The sequence below is a fragment of the Poecilia reticulata genome, chromosome 9, assembly GCF_904066995.2.
Source record: "Poecilia reticulata chromosome 9, P_reticulata-male-v2, whole genome shotgun sequence".
Classification (NCBI taxonomy): Eukaryota; Metazoa; Chordata; class Actinopteri; order Cyprinodontiformes; family Poeciliidae; genus Poecilia; species Poecilia reticulata.
Genome location: NC_088838.1, coordinates 29,559,672 through 29,585,742, shown reverse-complemented (window position 1 = coordinate 29,585,742; position 26,071 = coordinate 29,559,672). Strand labels below are relative to the sequence as shown.

The 26,071-nt window shown below is 39.7% G+C and overlaps 1 protein-coding gene across 1 annotated transcript in view; it reads right to left on the bottom strand.

The window, feature by feature from the left end:
* srrm4 (serine/arginine repetitive matrix 4) overlaps positions 1 to 2,392 on the bottom strand; it is a 60,314-nt gene extending 57,922 nt beyond the window's left edge. The window contains exon 1 of the mRNA XM_008417861.3: positions 1,532 to 2,392. Coding sequence (XP_008416083.2) covers positions 1,532 to 1,740 — 209 coding nt within the window. The 5' untranslated portion in view covers positions 1,741 to 2,392. The remainder of the gene's footprint in view (positions 1 to 1,531) is intronic.
* Positions 2,393 to 26,071: the final 23,679 nt, after the last annotated feature.

Here is a 26,071-nt window from a genome sequence, read left to right as displayed (position 1 = left end):
TTGGACAGATGGATGAAAGTGTCACGGCTCACACGTGACGGGTTGCTGCTTCAACAGAGACTCAGGCAGAGCCGAGACACAGAGGAGAGGAGGAACGGGTCTGACATTAGAGGCAGGACGATGCTGTCACATGACCTTTAAACGCCACAGATATGTGTTTGGGGTGTGTGCCAACACGGGGTACAGAAGAAAACTAAGAAGACGCCTGCTGTGTACGACACTAAAACCCAGACTTGTTCAAGTTTCAAACTTAAAAAATAAATATGTTTTCCAGTCACAATCAAGTAACTATTTTACCTTCAGTTATTATGAAAATGCTGTATAGATCAAATATGACTTAAAAGAAATTTTGTAAGTGCATTCAGGAAGTCATCACAACACTCCTCTACAAACCCTTTAACAGAGATATCAGCATTTCACTGAGATTTCGCCAGAATGATGAGCTCAGAAGATGTTTGCTAAGCGCTGCTAGCTAGTCTGCAGGAGCAAAGTGAAGGAGTCACGGGGGAGGGAGGCTTTACGAGGCGGACGCTTGGAAGCTTGCGGTTTTGAGGAGTTTTGAAGGCGGCGGTAGGTCCACCCAGGCGTTTTGCAAAACTGAACTGTTGCCACGGGAGATTAAAGGGTTTCTCAAACATGCATGAAAGAACATGAAAGAAAACTGCAAGTATGTTTTTGACAGGGGAATAAAATTTTATTTTATATAATACTGCCCGTTTAAAAAAAGACTGGTTAGTTTTCTTCATGTGAATAGAAAGAACTTAAAATGCTTTTATCATGTCATATTGACCACTTAAATCGAATCCAACTGACATCACATAGCAATAAAACCCCTTTTTATTTATTTAGGCTTAAAAAGTCTTTACTGGAAGCACAATTCAAGTCATTCAACACACATAAAGGGCTATAATTCCTGGGATTTTTCAAAATACCTAATGGATTTGTAATGTGTTTGTACAGCATTAGGAAATCATATGAGGGTGAAGTTATAGTTGTGATGAATCCACATTTCGTCAGACCTCTGACACCTTGATCCAGCTCTCTCTGTCCACTTTACTATCATATGTCAGGGTGCATGAAGAGACTCCATGCACCTGGCAAAATATATTACATGCACTTACAACTCAAATTCATGACACATGAATCTTTGGCCAAATCGACTGGGCAAAACACTACTGTGCTCCAAATAGTCCTTCTATGCAGATTCATAAAGCAAAGATGATATTTGGAACATATTGTTTATCCATAATTCATGACAACTGTTGCATTTACTCCAAATGTCAACAAACAGGTTTATGTTTTCATTTTAGTGTGAAAAGAAATGCAAAAGAAGAAATGCATTTAAAATTCAAAACATCTCGACCTCCCCAGTGAGATGTAGCATACGTTCAGTTTGAATTTGTAATACGATCATTTTCATGATGTGTATATTAAACACCCAGATACCCCTGAAGACATAACAGCTATTCCTGCTCGAGTTTCTTTCACTACCAAAGCTTAGCAACATGTGAGAATATTTCAGAGAACTTACCCAGTCACCCTGCGGCGGGCGGTGATGCTCGCCACAATAACGCTCTCCGGTCTCGGTGTGGCCACAGCCTTGAAAGTCCCTTTCCAAAACTTCTCAAAGAGCTGCTTCTCTCCCAGCTGCAGGAAGCTGCCGGTGGCGGTGCTTCCCTCCGATCCCAGGGTTGGAGAAGGACCACTGAGGTCGAGCTTGAGTGAACATGGTGTCTGCATCTCAGGGGGTTTTTCTTTTGTTTTTTTTTTTCTTTTTTAATCTGCAAGTGAGATGTGATCTTTAGTCCCTCATGAGCCAGACGCTCCACAGTCTGCTGAAAACACGCTCTCTCCAGTTGTTGCTCGGGAACTGTCCAAGTACTGAATCAAAGCGGAGTGGAGTGCAGCGGGCTGCTTTGCCGCGTCCTCTCCTCTTCGCTGCAGCGGGTCAACCTGTCAGCGCGTCTGTCTGCTCTTCAGTTGAGCTGCAGCCCGGGGAGAAGGACAAAAGCTGACCCTCTCCAGCTGAAGGCAGGGTATTGTTCTTGAAGACGGGACGGGGAGGAGGGGGGGGACAGATTGTGTTTCTCTCTCCGCCTCTCCTTCTCAGTCACATCTGCTGCTGTATTTGGGACGGGGTCCGGGTCGGGGAGCTTCTCTCTACTGCCCCTGTACACAGTGTGAAGCGCTCCCGTCCTACAGATGGAGGAGCATGGCTCGGTCAGAAGGAGACAGGAGTTTGCGTGGTCAGAAGCTGTGTTTTGATTGTACTCCCACCCACAGCAGCTGAGCAGGTTTGAGGCAAGCGTGTCTGAAGGAAGGTCTGTGTGTGAGTTTGAAGAGTGTGCGAGCGGGTGCATGAATGAGAGCTGAGTGAGGAGCTGAACTGTGAAAAAGCTTGTTTTGTATCTCTGCGCTGGTGACGTCAGACAGGGGGGCTGGACTCTGGGGTGGAGGGACACCTCTGTGTGTAATGTGGGTGTGTTGTTCTTGTCTCTGTTAGTTTTGTAATTAGGTTTACCTCTCATCCTTACTTCTATGCATCACTGTCTGTTTCTTTGTCTTCTTCTCCCCTTCTTCTTATTTAAAAAAAACTCTCAATCAATATTTAATAAAAGAATGCTTATATCAGATCACATAAAACCACAAATACCACAAGAAGAAAAACATCAACAGAATCTCTAAAATTACAACAAAGTTTGTGAAATACCCATAAACCACATCCAAACATTCATCATCTTGTGAGAATACAGCTGTCACACTTGCTCTGTTAGCTTAATATGAATTGAATATTGATGCTGATGTTCTGTTGCCAAAATGGTTTCCCACAATCAAGACAATTAGTAGAAGTAATTCAAAATATATTGAGGATGTACTGTATATAAAAAAAAAAACGTGTTTTGTTTTTAAGCAGGCAAATTCAACCCAAATGAAATTGTCTTTTTTATCCCAATGTATGATTCATATCAGGCTTTTTCAAAGCAGTGTAAACATTCCAGTTCTAATGTTTTCACCCCAATAAAAACCTCAATTTGTGCCCCTTTCTAAACTACATCAGATGGATAATTTTGACGATATCTGCGCTCTGAACGGTCAAGTTGCAGGTCATCCAACTTTCATGATAAATTATGATGATGGTGCAGCACAATTCTGCCCCAGCAGAAGCCAAATACTGTAAATCCAGATGTAAACAATGGCTAAAAGTAAAACATAATGGTCAAAGAGCCATTATGTGTAATATAATTGTTACCTTCTTTAATACGTTTACTAGTTCGGTTTTGGTAAAACATGCACTTACATTTTTCACGATAAAAGTTTGCACAAAATGGAGTCATTTTGCTTGGTAGTGTTACGTTCTTTATTTTACGTGCGATTAAGGTTTCAGATTTGAACGCAGCCTGCTCTGTGTCTGTGTCAGTAGCTTTTGAGTTTCTTTGTCCTGCTCTCTTGGAAGCTCACACTTCATGTTGCTCAGACAAAAGGCTGGAGGAAATCAGCATAACAAAAGGCCCAGCTTAGCGAGGGCCGGTCAGGGCTTGTGCCTGATCCAAACCTCCCTGCATTTTTCTCCAACTGCTGGATTCATTTGTTTGGACTCTAGTCTGATTGGATCACACAGGTGTGAAGGTTTTCTTATGGCATCCTGTTAATATTTACGTTAAATGTGTAACTTTCACAACGTTTCTGTACTAAAAAAAGTTAACTTTCAAGCTGAAGCAGAATTCTACAGAAATATTCTTATGCATCTCATGTTTTTTTTAAGTTTGCGTTCACTTTTAAGCTACTAGCAGTTGACCAACCTACAAATCTCTTTTATTGCTGACAGTACCTTTAAAACATACCATAAACATTTCAGATTAGTATTCAGTTTTCCACACTGCCTGTTACAAAACTGTTAATTCAAGGAATGAGGCTTTAAACTCTCAACCAAAATATGCAGGAACTTTTTCCATATTTTAAAACCTCTTTGCTACTGCTGATTTTGAAGCATGTTAACTGGTTTGGGTATAATTTTGGGGTGGATAAAATTACTTTGTGCCATTTTAGAGCACAGTAAAATAACTGTTTTATGTTCAGTTATTATGAAAATACTTTAAATATAAAAATGAAACAACTTAAAACATTATTTGAAATTGGCATCTGTCTCTTTAAGAACCTCCTACCTTCTCCCTGCTCTCCATTGATGCTGTTAGAAGAGCTGCAGGTTGAATGATCAGCAGACAGAATTGTACCTGTTGTTTGTTAATGGCTGCTGCCGCTAGTCTGGTGGAGCCGTGTGTTGGAGTGGTGCTCTGTAATGGACTAAAGCTCCAAGACGGAGCTTTGGGTCCAAACAGACGCCCAAATGGTTTCCACAGGAGATTCAAGGATTCCTTAAACATGCATGAATGAATCAAAGCAACACTCAAAGATACTTAGACGGGAGAATAACATTATAAAATTATACAAAGCTTTAAAAAGTTGATTGTGCAGAATGCCCCCACCCAGTTTTAGTTTTATCTCTCTCCTGGATAAAGGCACACAAGGAGCTCCTGTTGAAAATAACTCTTTACTTTTTCTTTAAGATATAACGTACTCCTGAACAAGTAGTGCTTCTTTTGTTGTTGCGTCCGCTCAATCTTGGAAAAGCCTCACTCTGCTGCAGCAGATGGCAGCTCATGCTGGGCCTGCTTCTTTTAGAGTTTGTTTTTTTAAAGGAGTCAATCTTTTCTTCTGTTACCACATGCTCAGAATGAGTTATTTCTACAAAACTGAAACAATGCAATCAACTGGTTTTCCTTTAAAAGCAACATTTTTAACCACTTGGCACAATAACAATTGCATTGCTTTATAATTAGAGTTAAGTTCAAAGGTTCTACACAAAACAAAAAACACAAAAATATCATTGTTATAATTTTATCTGTACATCTGTTATTCCTTATATAAGAAAAAAATAAAGATTTATTTATATTTTGTGGATTTTGTTTCAGTCAGCTTCTTTAAGATTAAGCTAAAAGTGTATTTATTTATCCTTAAAACTCACAGACACATCCACAAGCCTGTCTGTTTTGAACTTACTTGGTTTAGAAAAAAACAAATAAAATCTCACCTTTCTATTTTATTTCCATGTGGGTAAAAAATCCATTAAAATACCTGAATGTTACCTTAATGTAAGTGAATGCAAGAGATAAAGAACAAGAGTTTTAACTATTTTTTAATTACTAACAGGTAAATTGCACTTCCCCATTGTAAAGTCATAGGTGGAGGTGGTAATATCTTTCCTCTAATATGTATGCATAATAACACTGCTTCATGCCTCATCGGGTCTAATAATGCATGTATTAGTTGATAACTTGAAACCTTGATGTATAACACCACCAGTTGCTTGATGATAAGTGGCTGCTTCATCAGTGTGCTTTGCATAAAGATGAAACTGAGGTGCTCTCCAATCAAACCGGGGAGCACAAACAAGACGGGAAATGTTTTCATCGTCGTTGGGAATATTAAATAAGCGTCTGAGCCGTCGCGTTAAATATCGGAGGGTTGTGCCGAGGGCAGCGGGTCGGGCTTCTGCAAAACAGATTTTTTTCATGAAGAGCTTTTGCTTGTATAGCTTTTAAATAAAGTGCTTAGTTGAAGGACATGGGTTGTTATTAAAATGTTCATTTGTGTGAAGATGAGAGAAGTTTTGATGGGTGGGGAAGCAATTAGTAGAAGCTGCTAAAATGTTTAATGCAAACAGATTTCCAAAGCTGTGGACTCTTCATCTTAATTGGCTCTGGATATTGTCATTGAAATTGCATTAATATAATAGAAAATGTTGCAATAATTAGTGGCTGACATTCATTGTGTGCAGCTCTGCTCTGAAAACAGTCAGAAGCCCAATTATTCCTGAAGGAGTCGTCTTTCATATTTGTACTGGCTGACAGGGCGCAGCGTGAAGAGCCTCCACTAAAGGTAAACAAAAAATTAAGCAAACTTTTAAAAATAGCCGAGGGAAATACGGGGGAATGGATGGAGACATAGTGGGGAAGCTGGATGACTTTGCATGCTCAGATCTCCTGCTGACAGTAAATGCTTTTGTTGGAGCAGATGAATTCCTCTTAATGGATTTTTTTATTATTATTTTTCAACAAAAAGAGGGTATGCTATTACTGCGAAATGTAACTTTTTGTCTCTCTCTTTATCAGTTTTTTTTTTGTGTGGCAATTCTTCGTCTGACGCATCGTTTAAAACACTGGAAAGCAAACATTCAACCTGTTGTCAAAGCCCAGAGCCGTAAATTCGTTTTCATTTCAGCGAGCGCGCCTCCGCGTCTTTACCAGGAATCCAGGGTTATTGTCTGTGGATGAGCTGTCACCACCGCATTCAGAGCAGACAAATCTTCCTTCTCAAGACAGTTTTGAGGACATCTGGTGCTATAAAAAAAACTACTTATTTCCAATACCTGTGGAATTACTGTGCCATTTTAAGTCAGACATCGAAGTAAACTGTGGTCCAGAAAACAAACCAAATCAAATAATTTACAAATTTGTAATGATTTGACAAAAACAAATAAGACCCAGTGCAGACCATACAGATGAATAAATTGTGTACTTTTTTATAAACAACTGAACAATTCTAGTTGCTGTACAAATTTAAGGCGAATCATTTGTCTAGAAAATTATCCATTCTTAGAAGAAAACTGGACAAAACCTTAGATAGGGGAATCTCAAAAAAGACAAGAAAACAACTTTAAATTCAGAATCAAAATATGCATAAAACACAATCTTCTTTTAATTATTTTACAAAAATAGATCTATTGTTTACTCTTTGAACCTATTATTAAACATTAGCATAATGAAGAAAACCTTTTTTTTCATAGACAAAAATGAATCCTTTTCTGTGAAACACCATGTTTTGGATCTGACTACATTTAAAATATAAATACCAATGACTGAAATTGCATGTTCTCCCTGTGCATGCGTGGGTTTTCTCTGGGTACTCCGGTTTCCTCCCACAGTCCAAAGACATGACTGTCAGGTTAATTGGCCTCTCCAAATTGCCCCAAGGTGTGAGTGTGTGTGTGCATGATTGTGTGTCCTGTGTGTCTCTGTGTTGCCCTGCGACAGACTGGCGACCTGTCCAGGGTGACCCCGCCTCTCGCCTGGTATGCTAGCTGGAGATAAGCACCAGCAACCCTCCCGACCCCACTGAGGGACAAGGGTGTGAGAAAATGGATGGATGGATGGATGGATTGTAATTGTTGTAAGAACTACAGTTCTTGCTGGAAACATCATAACAATCATTGACTCTGCTTAAGCTGTCATTATTTATTTGTCTAATTGGCTGAAGTAGTTACTGTGTTGGGTTATTTACTTTGACAACAAACAGTTGGAAATATAAGTTATTATTTTGTGAAATCGAAGCCGTAAAGCAGCTATTTGCTGCTCTATTTAGCTGTGTACAAAAAAAAAAAAAATACTAGACAGATTTAAAATAATTTTTTTGGGAGCAAAACTTTGAGGGTTTTTTTTAAATCACAAAAATTCCTTTTCACAGAAGGACTAGAGAAGGACAGCAAAGCTCACTAATACTGATTTGGAGGACAGAGGCCGACTGTTCATTTGGTAAAACGGTTTCTTATAAATCTCTTTGATAAATCTCTTTGATAAATTGCAAACTGTGAACTCCAGGTGCTTTGCCTGAGGCTACGCAAACCCGGTAATGATTTCCTTCAAAATGATATTTTGATCATCCCTCCGTGTACCTGAGAGCGAAGAGTCGTGGTCTTTCACTGCAGGGTAATTTGAGGGAAATGAGGGTTAAGGGTTAAGGTTAGGAGATCTAATGAATAACAAGGCATGAATAAAGAAAATGAAATGATAGTTTGACATCCCAGCATAATGACTGCAACAGTTTAGGGAGCAACAGACAGCATGCTCAATGAATAATACATAAACATAATGAAAAATTGTGATTTTGTACATTTTTATGATTTAATAATTGTCAGTGTTATCAACAAATCCTAGTGGTTTGGACTAATTCTGTTTTCACTTTTCCAGGTTTTATATCTGCATTTTTATTTATTTTTTATTCTAATGCAGAGAAATCAATATTGTATTTTTAATTAGCCTGAAAATTGAGGAGCCTGTGGTTGCTATGGCAACAACAAACACTTGTATGTAGAGCCTGGCTCATATATGTCTGAAGGGAATGAAATAGGTGCTATAACATGCAAAAACTGACCTACTTTTTCTCTTGTTATAAAGATGACAAACTGTTTTATTTCAGTTTTTGCTAAATTAGAAAAAGAGAAAAACAAAAAATAAATTTTTAGTCAGTCTGCACTCAGAGTATTTTTCCTCTAAATCAGAAGATTTATTTGTTCAAGATGTTGATCAATTGTTTCTCTAGTGAATGTATTTGAAAATGTGAGACTACAGCCACTGTGAAAGTTTATAGAAATGTCAATATCAGCAATTACCACGATACAGTCCACGCATCAAATAATCAAAAAGAAATGCTTAAGACTACAAAAACTCAAAGCAGGAAATATTTTATCTGATATATTTTCTGAGAAAATATATGTGAGAAGAAAAGAGCTGCGCTGAACATCAAGGGTTCTTACGATTCTTTAAATGAACAAGACTGACCTTCCGTCAGAAATAATGATAATAAAAAACTTCACGCATATATTCAACATTTCTTGGAAAATTTTGCATTTACACACATTGGCAGAAACGCAGCATTCAGACTGGTGATCTGTTTACTTCCTGTTCTCTAAATTTCACTCCTGATTATTATTCCTTCTGTAAAGACTAAAAAGCAAAAACCTAATGCAGTAAATAGCAACTATTGTGAAATAAATTCACCTTCATAACTCATTGAGTCTTACAGCTAGTTTAGGTTACGCAGCCAAAACAAATCATTCTTGTAATTCTTTTCAATAAACTTGAATCCTTATGAAGCCTGACTTGTTTTTGTCTCCCCTCAGTTTCTTTATAGCATCCGAGACACACAGTCTGTGCAAAGTGTCCTCTGACCCCGGTCATAACAACTGTGAGTCTTAGAAGTAAAACAGAACAACAATAGTTTGGAAGGTCAGAAAAACCTTCATTATTTTGAGGAACAGACTTTTTATTTTCAAAAAGTGGCCAGACTAAGGGTTTGTTTTGACTAAATCCTAAAATCTATGTGGCCAGCTACAGTGGGCAGGAGAGCAAAGAGTCTGGGGAGGTCAGGTGAAAGTTTTACCACATAATACTTTTATTTTCTCTCACAAAAACATAAAGATAGGACATAAAGATACAAAAAGATAGATGCAAGACAAAAACATTTAAATATGAAATTTTTGTATAAGATATTTGTATTTGGGCCAGCTGCACAGTGGAGCAGTTGGTAGAGCTGTTGCCTTGCAACAAGAAAGTTCTGTGTTCAATTCCCAGCCTGGGGTCTTTCTGCATGTACTCTCCAGGTACTCCGGTTTCCTCCCACAGTCCAAAAACATGACTGTCAGGTTAATTGGTCTCTCTAAATTGCCCCTAGGTGTGAGTGTGTGTGTGTTCATGGTTGTTTGTCCTGTGTGTCTCTGTGTTGCCATGTAAAACTTGGTTTGACATTCTAGTGCAGGAATGATGGTAAACATGCAGTCGCAGCTACAATCAAATGGTTTCCATCCATGCAAAGAGCAATTTCAGTTTATTGGTAGAGATATCCAGAAGACTTGTAGGAGTAATAATGCAGCAAAAGAGGCTGAAATGATCATGCTTTTCAGAATTTTTCTTTTTTTTAAACTAAAAATCTAAAATATTTTTTCTACCCATTCACAATTATGTTCTGCTTTGAGTTGGTCTATCAGAAAAAATTGATGAAAAACATTCACGTCTGTTTGCTACGAGACATGATGTGATGAAATTCAAGTGGCACTCTGCTGCTCAAATAAACTCTGAAATAAATTGCTGAAATATTTATTTTGACCTAAAATGAATTGAAAATCAACATATTTTTTACCTGGATCAAAGAAAATAGATTAGAAAACCTTCTTTCCTGTCTCATTACACCTTTCAGGAGAGATGCACACTGACAAAGTTTCCCTTTAGGGACTTAGCAGAGTTTGGCAAGTAAGTAAGTAGAAGGCCAGTCTGGTGATGTTAAGGACAATCTGACCCACACAGGGCAACGATGAGAGGACAACATCTTACCTAATTAAATCAGAAGTCTCCATCAGGGCAAATAAACCACGGGGTTACAGAATGACGGAGCAGATCTGCTTCTGCTTGGTGCCTAGAGGTTACAGAGAAATGCTTATACTGGTTTTCGAGCAGGAAAGTTACAGAACCAAAAAGAAGAGCCGTCATCTTTTTGGACAACAGTCATATTTTTGAATCTTATCTGCAATATGAGGATGTTTGTCTCAAAGACAGACAAAAATTTTGAGACTTTTCAAAAACTGCAGTTTGAGTTTTATTTGCTTTTTACTCTGCTCATTTGTGCATTCTGGAGCATCACTGACTAAACTAACTGAGTTCTTACAGAGTTAAATTTTAGCTGGTTTATTTGTCTTCACCAATGTGCAGACTTTGCAGTGAAACTAGATGATGTGCAGCTCTGCCCTCCAGCACCTCATGACAGAGTCCTGTGTAGTCATGAGAGTCTGGAGGGCAACAATGTACAGTAAATACTGTTTGTAATTAAGAAAATGTGTCAAGTCATCCATCCATTTTCTTCCGCTTATCCGGGGTCGGGTCGCGGGGGCAGCAGCTTCAGAAGGGAGGCCCAGACTTCCCTCTCCCCAGCCACTTCTTCCAGCTCCTCTGGGGGAATCCCAAGGCGTTCCCAGGCCAGCCGAGAGACGTAATCCCTCCAGGGTGTCCTGGGTCTTCCCCGAGGCCTCCTCCCGGTGGGACGTGCCCGGAACACCTCACCAGGGAGGCGTCCAGGAGGCATCCTTACCAGATGCCCGAGCCACCTCAACTGGCTCCTCTCGACGTGGAGGAGCAGCGGCTCTACTCTGAGTCCCTCCCGGATGACCGAGCTTCTCACCCTATCTCTGAGGGAGAGCCCAGCCACTCTGCGGAGGAAACCCATTTCGGCCGCTTGTATCCGTGATCTCGTTCTTTCGGTCATGACCCAAAGCTCATGACCATAGATGAGGGTGGGAACGTAGATCGACCGGTAAATCGAGAGCTTCGCTTTTTGGCTCAGCTCTCTCTTCACCACGACGGACCGGTACAGCGCCCGCTTCACTGCAGATGCTGCCCCAATCCGCCTGTCGATCTCCAGCTCCCTTCTTCCCTCATTCGTGAACAAGATCCCCAGATACTTAAACTCCTCCACTTGAGGCAGGACGACCCCCTGACCCGGAGAAGGCACTCTACCCTTTTCCGGCTCAAGACCATGGCCTCGGATTTGGAGGCACTGAGCCTCATCCCGGCCGCTTCACACTCGGCTGCGAACCGCTCCAGTGAGAGCTGCAGATCACGTTCCGATGAAGCCAACAGGACCACATCATCCACAAAAAGCAGAGATGCAATCCTAAGGCCACCAAAACGGATCCCCTCAACACCTCAGCTGCGCCTAGAAATTCTGTCCATAAAAGTAATGAACAGAATCGGTGACAAAGGGCAGCCTTGGCAGAGTCCAACTCTCACCGGAAACGAGCCCGACTTACTGCCGGCAATGCGGACCAGACTCTGACACCGGTCATACAGGGACCTGACAGCCCGTATCAAAGGGCCCGGTACCCCATACTCCCGGAGTACCCTCCACAGGGCCCCCCGAGGGACACGGTCGAACGCCTTCTCCAAGTCCACAAAACACATGTAGACTGGTTGGGCGAACTCCCATGCACCCTCCAGGACCCTGCTGAGGGTGTAGAGCTGGTCCAGTGTTCCACGACCAGGACGAAAACCACACTGCTCTTCCTGAATCCGAGGTTCGACTATCCGACGGACCCTCCTCTCCAGGACCCCTGAATAGACCTTACCAGGGAGGCTTAAGAGTGTGATCCTCCTGTAATTGGAGCACACCCTCCGGTCCCCCTTTTTAAACAGGGGGACCACCACCCCAGTCTGCCAGTCCAGGGGAACTGCCCCCGATGTCCATGCGATATTGCAGAGTCGCGTTAGCCAACATAACCCCGAAACATCCAGAGCCTTAAGGAACTCCGGGCGGATCTCATCCACCCCCGGGGCCCTGCCACCGAGGAGCTTTTTGACCACCTCGGCGACCTCGTCCCCAGAGATTGGAGAGCCCAACCCAGAGTCCCCTTGCTCAGCTTCCTCAACAGAAGGCATGTTGGTGGGATTGAGGAGGTCTTCGAAGTATTCCGCCCACCGGCCCACAACGTCCCGAGTTGAGGTCAGCAGCGCACCATCCCCACTATAAACAGTGTTGGTGCTGCACTGCTTCCCCCTCCTGAGACGCCGGATGGTGGACCAGAAAGCCGTACGGAAGTCTGTCTCCATGGCCTCTCCAAACTCCTCCCACGCCCGAGTTTTTGCCTCAGCGACAACCCGAGCCGCATGCCGTTTCGCCCGCCGGTACCCATCAGCTGCTTCTGGAGTCCCACAGGCCAAAAAGGCCCGGTAGGACTCCTTCTTCAGCTTGACAGCATCCCTCACCGAAGGTGTCCACCAACTTGTTCGAGGGTTGCCTCCGCGACAGGCACCAACAACCTTGCGGCCGCAGCTCCGATAGGCCGCCTCGGCAATGGAGGTACGGAACATGGTCCACTCAGACTCAATGTCCCCCTCCTCCCCCGGAACGTGTTCGAAGTTCTGCCGGAGATGAGAGTTGAAGCTCCGTCTCACAGGGGACTCCGCCAGACGTTTCCAGCAGACCCTCACTACACGTTTGGGCCTGCCAGGTCTGACCGGCTTCCTCCCCCACCACCGGAGCCAACTCGTCACCAGGTAGTGGTCAGTGGACAGCTCCGCACCTCTCTTCACCCGAGTGTCCAAGACATACGGCCGCAAATCTGATGAGACGATGACAAAGTCAATCATCGAACTGCGGCCTAGGGCGTCCTGGTGCCAAGTGCACATATGGACGCCCTTATGCCTGAACATGGTGTTCGTGATGGACAATCCGTGACGAGCACAGAAGTCCAACAACAGAACACCACTTGGGTTCAGATCGGGGGGGCCGTTCCTCCCAACCACGCCTCTCCAGGTCTCACTGTCATTGCCCACATGCGCGTTGAAGTCTCCCAGTAGAACAAGGGAGTCCCCAGGAGGGGCACTCTCCAGTACCCCCTCTAAGGACTCCAAGAACGGTGGGTAATCTGAACTGCCGTTTGGCCCGTAAGCACAAACAACAGTCAGAACCCGTCCCCCCACCCGTAGGCGGAGGGAGGCTACCCTCTCGTTCACCGGGGTGAACCCCAACGTACAGGCGCCCAAATGGGGGGCAACAAGTATGCCCAATCCAGCCCGGCGCCTCTCACCTTGGGCAACTCCAGAGTGGAAGTACGTCCAGCCCCTCTCAAGGAGACTGGTTCCAGAACCAGAGCCATGTGTCGAGGTGAGGCCGACTATTTCTAGCCGGAACCTCTCAGCCTCGCACACTAGCTCCGGCTCCTTCCCCACCAGAGAGGTGACGTTCCACGTCCCAAGAGCCAGCTTCTGCAGCCGAGGATCAGACCGCCAGGGTCTCCTCCCTTGGCTGCCGCCCATAGCACAATGCACCCGACCCCTTTGGCCCCTCGGACAGGTGGTGAGCCCATCGGAAGGGGGACCCACGTCTCCTCTTCGGGCTGAGCCCAGCTGGGCTCCGTGGGTAAAAGCCCGGCCACCAGGCGCTCGCCATCGTGCCCCACCTCCAGGCCTGGCTCCAGAGTGGGGCCCCAGTGACCCGCGTCCGGGCGAGGGAAAACGAAGTCCAAAGTTTGTATTCATCATAGGGGTCTTCGTGTTAAATCAATGATGCTACATTTCTGATGTTCATTTGGAGTCTGATCATTTCAGTTGGTCTAAGAGGAAATGCTTAGCAGCACTCCAAGGTGTATACGTTTGAATACTTCCATAAGAAATTACAATTAATCAACTGCACAGATTGTTTTGCTTCGCAAACTTCAAAAGTTACTTGAAGAGAGTCAAGTTCTTTGCAAATTTAGAAAAAAAAAAAAACGTTTTATTTTTAGGTAGAGTAGGCAGACCTTATTTCTGTACAAGATAATTAAGCTTGCAAATGCATTGTGGAGTCAGGATGAAATCTGCCCCTCTGCACTCAGTGGTTTTGGTTTTAGTCTGATGATCTATTGTTGTCTTCTTCTCAAGCACTCACAGAAATGTGAAGTGCAAAATACAAGTTTTTCTTAGGCAGTAATAGAGGAGTATTTTTGTAGTAACACACTCTAAATAACAACATTGTTAAGATAAATATAGTCCCCATAGAGGGAACTTTGAATCTTATGTAACAAAGATTTGGGGAAGTTGCATCCTGCCCCAGGTCTGGGGATTGCTGTAGACATTCAGATTTACTTTGATCAGACAGAGAATCTTTATGAATAACTTGAATGACCCCAGTTTGCAAAAACGTGCTATAGCTGCAGTAATAAACATTTGTATGACTTTACACTTTTCATGTCAGTTTTATTTAACAATCCTAGTACTCAGTGTCTCTTAGTCAGCATGTTCCAGTCTCTGGACCAATAAAAGCTGAGAAACACATCAACACTGACTTGTGTCCCTCACAGTACTTAGCAAAACAGAAAGTACTGACACAGATCATGACAGAGAAAATACATAAACTCAAACCCAACAGAGAGGCAGGGAAAGGCAGGGAAACAGAGAAATACCTCGAGTCGTTGCCTTTTTTCAACTTACTCCTGTTGGTATTCAGTGCCTGCCCTGTTTGCTACTGTCTTTAGAAACAGCAAAATCAATATGGCTGCCGCTCTGACCCTGCAGCAAGAGGAAGCCATCAGTGGCCTTACACAACAGGTTCAGGATGGGCGCAGATTGGCTCAGACAAAAGAGGCTTTTTGCAGGGATGTGTTTTGGTTCAGTGCTCTGAAAGAGCTTCACTCAGTGGTCTCACTGCCTCACTTTTGTATAATATCATAAGTGCATGCAGCCATACACCACAGAAGAGAGGAAGTAAAAAAAAAAAAAAAGAATATGAGTTCAAAAACTGTAAACAAACTTCTTACAAAAACTTGTAAAATATGGGTTTTGCTGATTGTTTGCCATGTTTTCCATGGCTATGATGCTAATATTAAACCCTGATTTATACATTTTACAAATTTGTCACCCTTAAAATGGAAATTGGTATGCACTTTACAAAGACTTTGTGATAACAAAGTAATAGAATCAATCAAACATAAATTCCCCTTCTTTTTATGAATCCAGCAACAAGTTGTTCCTTTTCTATGTATTTTTTTTTCTGTCCAGTTTGCACACCAGTTGACATTTTATCAAAAATTATGATAACAATTTAATTGCCCTAATTATTTTGCTGGTTATGAAACAGCGGTAACGTTTTATTGACTAACTTATTACTCTATTGTTAATCTCTCATTACAAATCTACAGCTAAAATGCAACTCACAAAAAGTTTTCTCAATGCGTATCATCAGTATAGTCAGATATTCAAGGCTGTGTCAATTTTCCTTTCTAAAACCAGCCAACATTATTTATATCAGCCATTCAGCACCAGAAAATTTCAGAATGTATATTTTTATGGTTGGCAGTCATTATGTGAGCTCTTTTGGGTGGAAACTGAAAGACACAAGACTTTCTCAGAGGTAAAACATAACTGTACTGACAGTTTCCACTCGGGGAGTTCAAACGGTTCTCACACAGCACAAGTAGCAAAGCTGAACATTATTCACAGCCAAAACAATCTTGTTTAATTCAAATCTATTCTTTCCTATCAATAAGATAAAAGCCGTCTGCTAACTGTGTTTGTCAGTTTAACAAATGCATATATTTTTAGAAATATACAACCGCTGCCCTTAATAAAAATAGACAAGGGCTGACATGTTTTATTGTGAATAGTTTTGCTCTTAATGCGTGTAAATAAAACAATGAACTGATGAGAACTTCTAAATGCACTTAACTATAGGATTTTCTTTTATAAAAAGACACTTCAGTGAATCGTGTTTGCATGTATCTGCCATCTGCTTTCTATGACATCTGACAGAACCAGATAAATATAGACCTCTGACAAACTCTACTGTTTTTATTTCCAAGACAGCTAACAGCAGACATACTTAAACCAGCAAACACAAAACAAGAGTCGCTCAAAGATCCCGATGGAACCTTGGGTTTATTTTTGATAGCATGCCTTCCAAACAAAGCGCTCCATATCTGTGGTACTGAGAGGGTTTGAGTCCATCATGTGCCACTTCTGTGCATGTAGGGAGGAGGGGGAAAAAAATGAGGACGATGATGACTTGAGTGAATCGGCTGTAACGGATAGATCCCTTGGCCTGAGGGTGTATCTGCTTGGATGTGAGTGTGTGTACGTGTGTCTCAGAAAGTGCACTCTGATTCTAGGCAGACTAAATCATTGTAATGTAGCTTTTATGCCAGGAGAACTCTGTGGGAGAGGACACTTACAGTAGAGAAAGTCATCTGAAGGCAAATTGCTTCTCTGTGCTTTCTCTCATTTAAATGTTGCGGGGATGGAAGGTGTTGTTTCTTTATGCTTTAATGTCAGCCAGATATCACCAGGTGCTCAGCAGCTGGAGATCAAGTTATTCATTACCACAATATATCCTTGAATGATTTCTATTGAGAACCAGCTCGCATTCTCTTCCAGCAATAAGTGGAGTTGTTTAACAAAAATATGAATTTCAGAAGGAATTTGAGAACAGTAACAAGAGCAGAAAACCGGGGAAATAGCTCTTTTATTTCCAGGACTGTATTTGATATAATTTAGAAAAAACCTCTAAATTATATTAAAAGACACTATGCCATAGTGTCTTAGTGTCGACACTAAGACACTATGCCTTAGAGTTGCATAGTGTCCATGCAACACTAAGGCATAAAAATCTCCCCAAGGTGGGATTTGGGCTGGGGCAGGGGAAGAAAGAGAGGAAAAAAGAGAAATAATTTTTAAAAAGTCTCAATTACTTGAACATTTTCCGTCCTTATTTTTTTCAAAAGAAATAAAGAAAGAAGACAAGAAAGAAAGAAAAGAAAGGAGTTCAAATTTGTGTGCAAAATAAAAAAAAACAAGCTCCACATATGTATTGGATACACAGACAAACACACTCACACAGTAACTAGAACGGCAGTCTTGGTTGAAATGCAAATTGTTTTCCTGTAATGTGCTTCCATTACTGTGAAAATTGTGGTTCTTCACAACGGTAACATGCTTCAAATTAATACATCCAAGCAACAGAAAATCCTCAAAAGATTGTAAAAGGAAGAAAATCAGTTCTATGTCGTAAGTTATTCTTTTATCATTCAGCCAAAGCAAAGATCAAAATCCAAATGTTGCTTTGCAGCTGCTGCAATTTTGAATTTGCAATTTAAGGTAAATTATTCACTCCCAGTGATTTGTGCACTTTATAGCGAGAAACTATTAAATGACTGCTTTCTTACAAGGTCTTGCAGCTTTGTTGTCCACTAGATTAACCATCAGCACTTATTCTGTTGTGCACAAATAATTGCTAACGTCATATTTTCCACCCACACATTTATGCAACATGGATTTATCTGAAGAGGATTAAAAAGCAAATTTCAAGCCTCAAACATTTTTCTTCTTACCTGTATTCATCAAGCTGTTGAGTTTGATTTGGAGCCACGTTATCTAAAACAAGCACGTCAGTTTGGGTTTAGAAACGACAGGCATGTTGACTCGTTAAAAGGAACTGTTCCATTTTGTTTTTCCCGTTAAGTGATTGCTCAGAGGGAAAAATGTATTCAGTTTTGAAAATAATTTTTTTTTTCAAAAATATTTAGTTATGTTTAACAGCTTTAAGAATGATCAAATGGATATGTAACATTTTTGTGCATGAAATGTTAGAATTTTTTTCGTACATATCTGTTTATGTATTGAGTTATATGCAGATAAATTGCTAAAAAGTTGGCAATGCTGCAGCAAAGCAATACAAAAACAAATATTTTCCTGTTAGAACCACAACGGAGAGTGAAACCTGGTTACACCAGACAAGGAAGAACATTACTTTTTTAAGTCATAACAGCAAAAGTTGGACAGCTAAACATGTTTTATCCCACCTAAATAGCATTACTAACCACAAAGCAAAATATATATTTTTATTTTGCAATGTCTATATGTGACACCAGAACAAAAAACTGTCTAAACCTGATCAAACGGATGATTCTAATCAACTAGATGAACTGAATTGCAGTTCATCTAGTTGACAACATGAAGACAATCTTGTAAGTTTGTTTACATAAAAAAAATATGAATACGACATGCAACTTAAAAAAAGATAAGTTATCTTTCTTAAAGCAGTAGCTCAGGAGGAAAAAACATTAAACTTTCTGATTCACAAACACTTTTAAAATTCTTGTTAAATATAATTACCTGTGATGGACTGGCGACCCGTCTGAGGCGCGTTGAGCTCCACCCTGCATCAGATAATGGATGGATGAATAAAATTATCATGCAGATGTTATTAGATATAATTCACTTTCCCATTCACCAGCTGGGGGAGACAAACAAACAATGATGAGTAAATGGCATCTCAGACTAACAGGAAAAAAGAAAAGTAAGCTGTAAGATTTTTATGTGGACATCACAGAAAAAGTTTATGTATGACTTGCCTTTTCACCATCTTTTATTAAATTGTTTATTTTTGCAATTTCCACCCTTTAATGTCACTTATCTAATAGAAAACAAAAACACAATGTTCAAATTCATTCTAAATTTTCCAATCGTCTCCTTTTTACTTAAAAAAATCTCAATTACTTGAATATTTTCACATCATCTTGAACAGAACTCCAGCTGAAATGCAGCCTTCCTGTAGGGGATGAGTTTTAATGTGTTGGTAATGTGTTGGTATGAAACTCATCTGAAAGAAAAATTATTAAATTATTCTAATTTCTCCCTAAGAACCCATTTAACCCAAAAAAGCCTATTTGAAGAAAGGCAAAACATCCTTAGGAATATTAAAAACACATTTTCTTTCCGATAATTTGTGATTCAATTAGATTTAGCTTTTTCACATATATAATTGAAGCTAAATGAGCTCCATGTCAGCCAAGCTTTAACCAGCCCGTTGCAACAAAAGGTACATAATTTAAGATAAAGCTACTGATTAAATAAAGTTGTAAACTGTGTTGTCAACTATATATTTGCTAAATTCTTGTCCACCACTCTAGATGAAATACATGAAACAGTGAGTTCCCACAGTCTGATTGCCCTGAACTAAACATGTTCTGTAGTGCCGGATAGCATATGAGAATAGCATCATGCCTCAGCAGCACATTTCTAAGCCAGAGCCTTACACTGAAGGTGTTTTCACACCTGACAGGTTGGTAGTCTCAGTTTGAATGGGGACCAAAACTGCATGCAGTTCGCCGTCACACTGAACTGCCAAACAAATTAAACCCTTTGATTTTCTGTTCACCCCTCACTTGCACCAAGAACCACTGAAGGAAACAAAATTTAAATCTCTGAACAAGACACTGAGCGCAACTTCCTTCTTCACAAAATGTAAGTGAAAATGGAATGGAGTGAGACTTTAGCAGTTTCAATATTTGATAAAAGACAATGAGCCATTTCTGCCGTTAGCTTTAGACTTTCATGTTCATTTCGGTTGTATTTACCCAGAATGCATTGCGCTATAGTCCACTTCCTGCTTTTGCAGTGCTCCCACTTGCATTCACATAGAGTTCACTTCAACTGAACCAAAACCTGGGTTTTTTTTTAGGCAGAGTTTGGTCCATATCAGAGATCAATTTTGTAATCACACCTCCCCAAACGAAGAATTTGATTAAAGCCGACTAAACAGCGTTGGTTCACTTGGCTCGCTCACCCTGAAAGTGAGCGAAAAAGTTAAAGAACATCTGAACATGTTAAAGACACTCAGAGCTACAGACTGCTATAGGAAGTTATTGTCTTTAGAAAAGTCTGAGCTGTACATAGATGCAGCTGTAGGTAATGGGGTCATATATGAGAAGCTGCATGTGCATGTGCTGTCCGTAAGCCTATTAAAAGACGCAGTGTTCTAAGTTTCTTTGGAAGTTGACCATTTCTATCTTCAACTTTTAGATTCTTCCCAAAATGATCCTAAATACAGATAAATATTTGTCTCTGAATCTTCACAGCGTCTGTTATCTTCCCTGCTTCAAGTTTTTCCTTCTCTTTGTGGCGTTTTTTAAATAAATGAAAGTGTGCAATACCGCCACCATCTGGTCTGGAGTATGAACTGGAGCTAATGCCGTTGATTATAAGGTTTTACATCACACATCTTAAAACTGATGATTATCCTTTTTTTATTGTATGCAATTTTAATAAATAGTAAAAGATTATTAAGGCACTTAAAAATTCATACATATTCATTCATATTTTGTTCACTTAAAGTATACTTTTATTTAATATATTAAAAGTGTATTTTGGTACAATTATGTTTAAGAGTGTTTAAAGTACTAATTTCGAAATTGGTACAAGTGTATTTTTAGTATACTTATAGGTAGTACACTTAATAATTAGTATACTTAAAGTGTACTTTCACAAATGTAAGTATGTTTGAAGTATACTAAAGTATACTTTTTTTTTCACCTGGGGGACTTTTTCTGGTAGAAACCTTTTGTAACACTGTTTGGAAGTTGTATAATGAAGTGATTTGTACTCTAACTGCTGTGCAAAGACCAGTTCAAAGACTAAGTGGGAACCTGCTGAGCTCCACATGAATACTGTATCAGTTGCTATGGAATTAATAATATGCAGTAGTTCCTTTCACAGAAAAACCTTTAATGGCATTGTGCAAGCTGCTTATTATAATTAGCTGCTCATTGCCTTTCTGCTCAGAGTGCCGTTGAGCTGCTGTGGAGTTTTAAGGCAGTGATGGAGAGCTTTGTTGTTTACAGCTTTTCATGTGCTCTGAATTCAAACAGCAATAAACTTCTATAAAGGGCATATATCAATGGCCTGGCAAACACAAATAAACGCTTGCTGTCACAACCTGAAAGGTGACTGAAAATGAGAGAAGAAGCTGCTATCTTTAAAGAAAAGCTATGAGGTAAATTAGCAATAACAACAATCCACTTTCACAGACTTCAAACTATTTCAGTTGATTTGCTATGTTGTCAAAGGAGCTGAGCTGGTTGTGTTGTAAAACCTCGTAGTTAAGCAGTAAGAGTTAGAAAGGACATTGTCAAATCTTATATTTATGAAAGTTGTTTCTTACAATTTAAGCTATCACATTGCTTGTTTCTTTAAAGGATCATATAATCATTACAGTTAATGATAGTTTAGGATCTATTCTGCTGTTCTATGCCGTACTATAATCTGATATACAGTATTAATCTCAATTAAAAAAACAATTAGCAAACAGCTGCTGAGGGTTGAGATTGGTGGCATGTCACCTTGTCCTCAAGTAACGTTTTTCTGCTCTTTGAACCGTTCTAATTATGAGTGAAACCAACCAGAGGAAAAATAGTCTGACAAACTTCATCCAGGCATTTAAAACTGAAGTTGATCAAGCGTTAGATCAAATTGCTTGGCTTATTCTTCTCCAAATCTAAAAACAAATACCTGTTGGATTCCCTCAAACAACAATAATTCAGACTAAATATTCTAGCACAAAGCAGCTTAGCCCAGAATAAAATACAGCTGGAGCTAAGCTTATTGACTGGGCAGCTGACCCAGATTCAAATCCCAGCCTGATCCCAGGGAGGTACGCGGTCTTTCATCCAGTCATCCATTTTAGCTGTTTACTGCTTAAAAATAAAGGCAACAACAGACTCAAAAAGCTGCCAAATGCATTTTTGTCACTTTTTAGAAATGAATGCAACATATTCTTATCTTCTAAAACTAAACATAAAACACATCTTAAACATTTAACATTTCTTTACATCAGCTTAGTTTTTCTACTGTGCATTTCCACCATGAAACCAACACAAGGACTTAGGGAATCATTTGATTCAGTGTTGTACATTGACCTCTGATCCTGAGGTCAGGATCTATAAAGTATCTGTTATTTTCAGAACAAGAAGCTGAGGTCCTAAATTGATCCACCATGCCAGGTTTCACTGTAATACAGGATTTCATTTTTGCAAAGTTTTAACCAGGAAGTTTTGCTTCAGCAGGATTTTTATAACTATTTTAGTACATATTCAAAGTGACATTTTAACTACTGACATGGGGATGAGAGGGCACTGAGGAACATGAGAAATAAAGCCAGATTTATATGGATTTCTAACCTGCAATCAGATTTTAAATGTCATCTAAAGCAAAACAAAAAACCTATTTGATCTTATCAGACAGCTTCAGGATTATTTTTATAATAGTATCTTTCATGCTTGTACAGTAACATCACTTTTTTTAGTTGCTGTTTTCAAACAACACACTAACAGATTTAGGCTTCTTTTCTTTGACCAAGTTGGAAATCTATGATACAGAAAAAGTTCATCTTCGTTCAAGGGAACTGTGTTCTGTTACCTAATGCATTGTGGGTAAACACAACCCAAACAAATGTGTACCAAGACAGCTGGAAAAATTGCATAAAACAAGACAAGGTAAAGGCTGTGGTAGAAATTTTGTCAGGCAAAATATCACAGTTGGGTCCAGATACACACAGAAATTCATGGTACCATAAAGTGTGCCAGTTTCCTTCCTCTAAAAAGCTGTGCTAGTTTCACACGAGATGTAAGGATACTGACAGCTTCCAAATATGTCCAGGAAATCCTTTACCAAGTCTTTGGAATCATGAAGTATTTTTCTTTTTTTTTTTTGGCAAATGTGAGATCAGCTTTTGAGTTTTTTTTGTCATCTGTGGGATTTTTTGGCATTGAACTCTCTCAAATGTTATTTTTGCCTGCTCTCTTACTGTTATTTCATAAACAATCAACTTGAATGGAGGAAAGTGAGGCCTGCAGAGCTGAATGAATCATTGATGCTCTCCTGGAGTCATTTTGATTTCCTACTGACTCCTGGGAAGGGTCAACCCTGTTCCATATTTTCTCCATTTATGGAAAGTGGCTCTCACTGTGGGTCACTGGAATGCCACAGGTGTTGAAATTGCTTTTTTTTTTAATGGTTCCCTGTAGCAGATACATGTCCAACTTCAAAAGATTTTCATTTGATTACATTTATTACACAAAACATTTATGTTCAGTTTTCAGCCCAGCTGAATACAGTTGAGTAAATGGGAGTCAGAGGCTTTGCCTATATGCTCTATAAACATTTATACCTGTGTTTCACAACTCATTCTTTTCAGAAGAATCTTTATCTATTCCTCATCAATGTTATACTTCCAAATGGTCCCTGTTAAATGTCTCCTGGTTTTACAGTTTCTGTCTCCATTTTGTCATTGAAATCATGTCCTTATTTCCTCCACAAACTAGAAAAGTCACGTCATTGGTACTGTTTGGCACCACCTTTGTGCACCCCATTTTCAAATCTACTTTTTAGCATTCACAAGTAATTTTCACTGTAGCTGCTTGGAAATAACTTAATTCAGACTCCAAGTGGTGTATAATTCTGAATCTCAGAATGCAATTACCACAGGGGCCACCCTTGTTATTTCTCCTCCACGGTAAAGCTTTTCTCTGAAATGAGAAGATTGGATGATATGAGGAGCCATAAAATGTCTTGTGTATCGTGTATTAGAAGCAGAATTCGCTGAATGGACCCATAACTTGGACAAGAGAGGGATGAATGAGTGTTAAAATGTGTTCAGTTAGACTGCTTTTCCTAGAAATGTTGCAAATTTGATTGTATAGAGTATACTTCATTAAGACTGACATAAAAAGATATATTTTGCAGCTATTCTTTTTGCAGAAATCGTTTCAACTGTTATTAAAATCATTTCTCAAAGCAAAAACTGCTCTGTTTACCTGTCTCCATGGGAATTACGTTCTTCTTTTTCTAAGTTAAAGATTGTTGTTTCAGCAAATAAAATAATGTTATTCTGTCTGGTGTAGCACTGAGTTTTTCAGAGTGATAAATAGTGTCTGCGCTCATAAAGTTGGAACGGTTTACACATCAAGCATAATCAGATATTATATACTGGGGACATAAACATAAATGTTTCCTAATATGTTTGCAAAAACCCAAAAGCAGGATGAAACAGAAACACTGCTGCTGGTTTAAAAAGAGGCATGTTAAGTCACTGAAGGTAGAGTTCACTCTTATTTACTGTAATTCATCCTGCAGACCTGATTGTCCATGCAGTTCTGCAGCCCACCTTCAGTGGTCATTGAATAAAAAGAAAAAAGAAAGAATGATAGGACTCTATACTGTCCTTATACTTAATTTGATTATTTTTGCCAATCAGGTGCACGTCATGGTTAACTGTTGCTGTCAAGCGAGAAGCTCTTGGGTTCAAATCCTAGCCTAGGATTGCATGGAGCTTAATTGTTCTCCCTGTAAAGTGGTTTTCTCTGGATAGTTTTGCTTTCTTCCACAGTCCATAAACATGAATTTTAGGTTAATTGGTCTCTCTAACGTGCCCTTAGGTTTTAGTTTGTGCATGCATGGTTGTTGTCTAATGGCAAACTGTCCAGGGCGACTCAGGTATAGATAATGTCAATAGCTTCTGTTTTTGTTTGGCTAAATTGTTCTTTCCTGTTACATGGGTAAGGTGTTACCTTACTCCTAATTAAAATAACAGAAAGATAGAAGGTTCTAATGGTGAATTGGTGAATACTTCAACAAGTTTCTAACCCTCCTGAATCTATCCAACTCTTTGAAAACTTTTTCAGTTAATAACTTTGACCTTTATACTTTGCCGTTTCATAATGACAGCAATCTTGTAAAGCTGTTGAAATACCCAGCATTATAAAAACAAATTACATCTGCTGCACAGATTTAAAATCAGTGTTAAATTTATTTCACTTAACGTACTTGATTAAGTAGCTTCTAGGAAATGTTACAAATGGAGGCTGTCTGTCGACATGTCGAAAGAAAATGATGAGGATTTAGTTCAGCGCCGTCACAAAAGGTTCACAACAACAAAAGATAAAAGATGTTTTTGAGAATTTCATGGAAGCTGAAACATTCAAACACTATTCAGCAATGTTTTTTTTTTATCCACTTCTCCAACAATTTTCTGTGGCTTCCATTAATCTTTGCTTGAATTGTGTTGTGTGACTAAGGATCTGTCCACAGTGGGCAGCATTCATGTTCATATGTTTTGTTTAATTGGCACAGGGATGAAAGCTGGCAGGCAGCAATCCTGTTTCTTCAGAGTATCAGCATTCAAATGCATTCAGTTCTCTGAGGATGTTTTCCTTTCAATTTCAGCCTCTGTGTAGAAAAACAAGAGTTAGAATTGAAGCGGTGAAACCAGCCATGCTTTGATGTTTTGGACATTTTTAATTCACTTTGTTTTAAAAGTAGTTGTTACCATAGACTACAGTGTTAGTCGTTTCTGTGATCTCTGCTTTATGCCACTAACATATTTTTCACGACTACAGGATGCGTCTTTCATCATGGCCGTTTTAAGAAATGAGGGGCTACTCACTGCATCAGCTAAGTAACTTTTTTGTATTATTATTTACCCGTTATTGGGTGTGCTTTTTTAATCCTACATCATGTTTAATGATCAATAAATGAGCAACTTGAAAAATTGACAAGCTATGATCAAATTGCATCATTCAGGATTGGTGCTCCATAAATGTATTTATATTAGGGAAACAGTGATAAAATTACTCATCACCTCTTTTTTATTTTATTCTTTTACATACGACAATCAGAATAAAAAGGACACTTTTAATCAGACAAAATGTGTCAGAGAAATTAGGATTATTTGTGTAATTGATTCAGTCGGTGGTCATGACAGAGTTTACTGTTGATTCTCCAATGATGTTGTTCAGCAGTGGACTGTTTCACTGAGATGACAGAAGCTCTAAAATGCAATCACTCTCCTGAAGTATGGAGGGAATACAAGAGCTGAGTGCCTTCACGCTTAATTTCTTCCTATGAAGGGCAAACTTGACAGTAGTGGTCAGCATTAATCAATCACA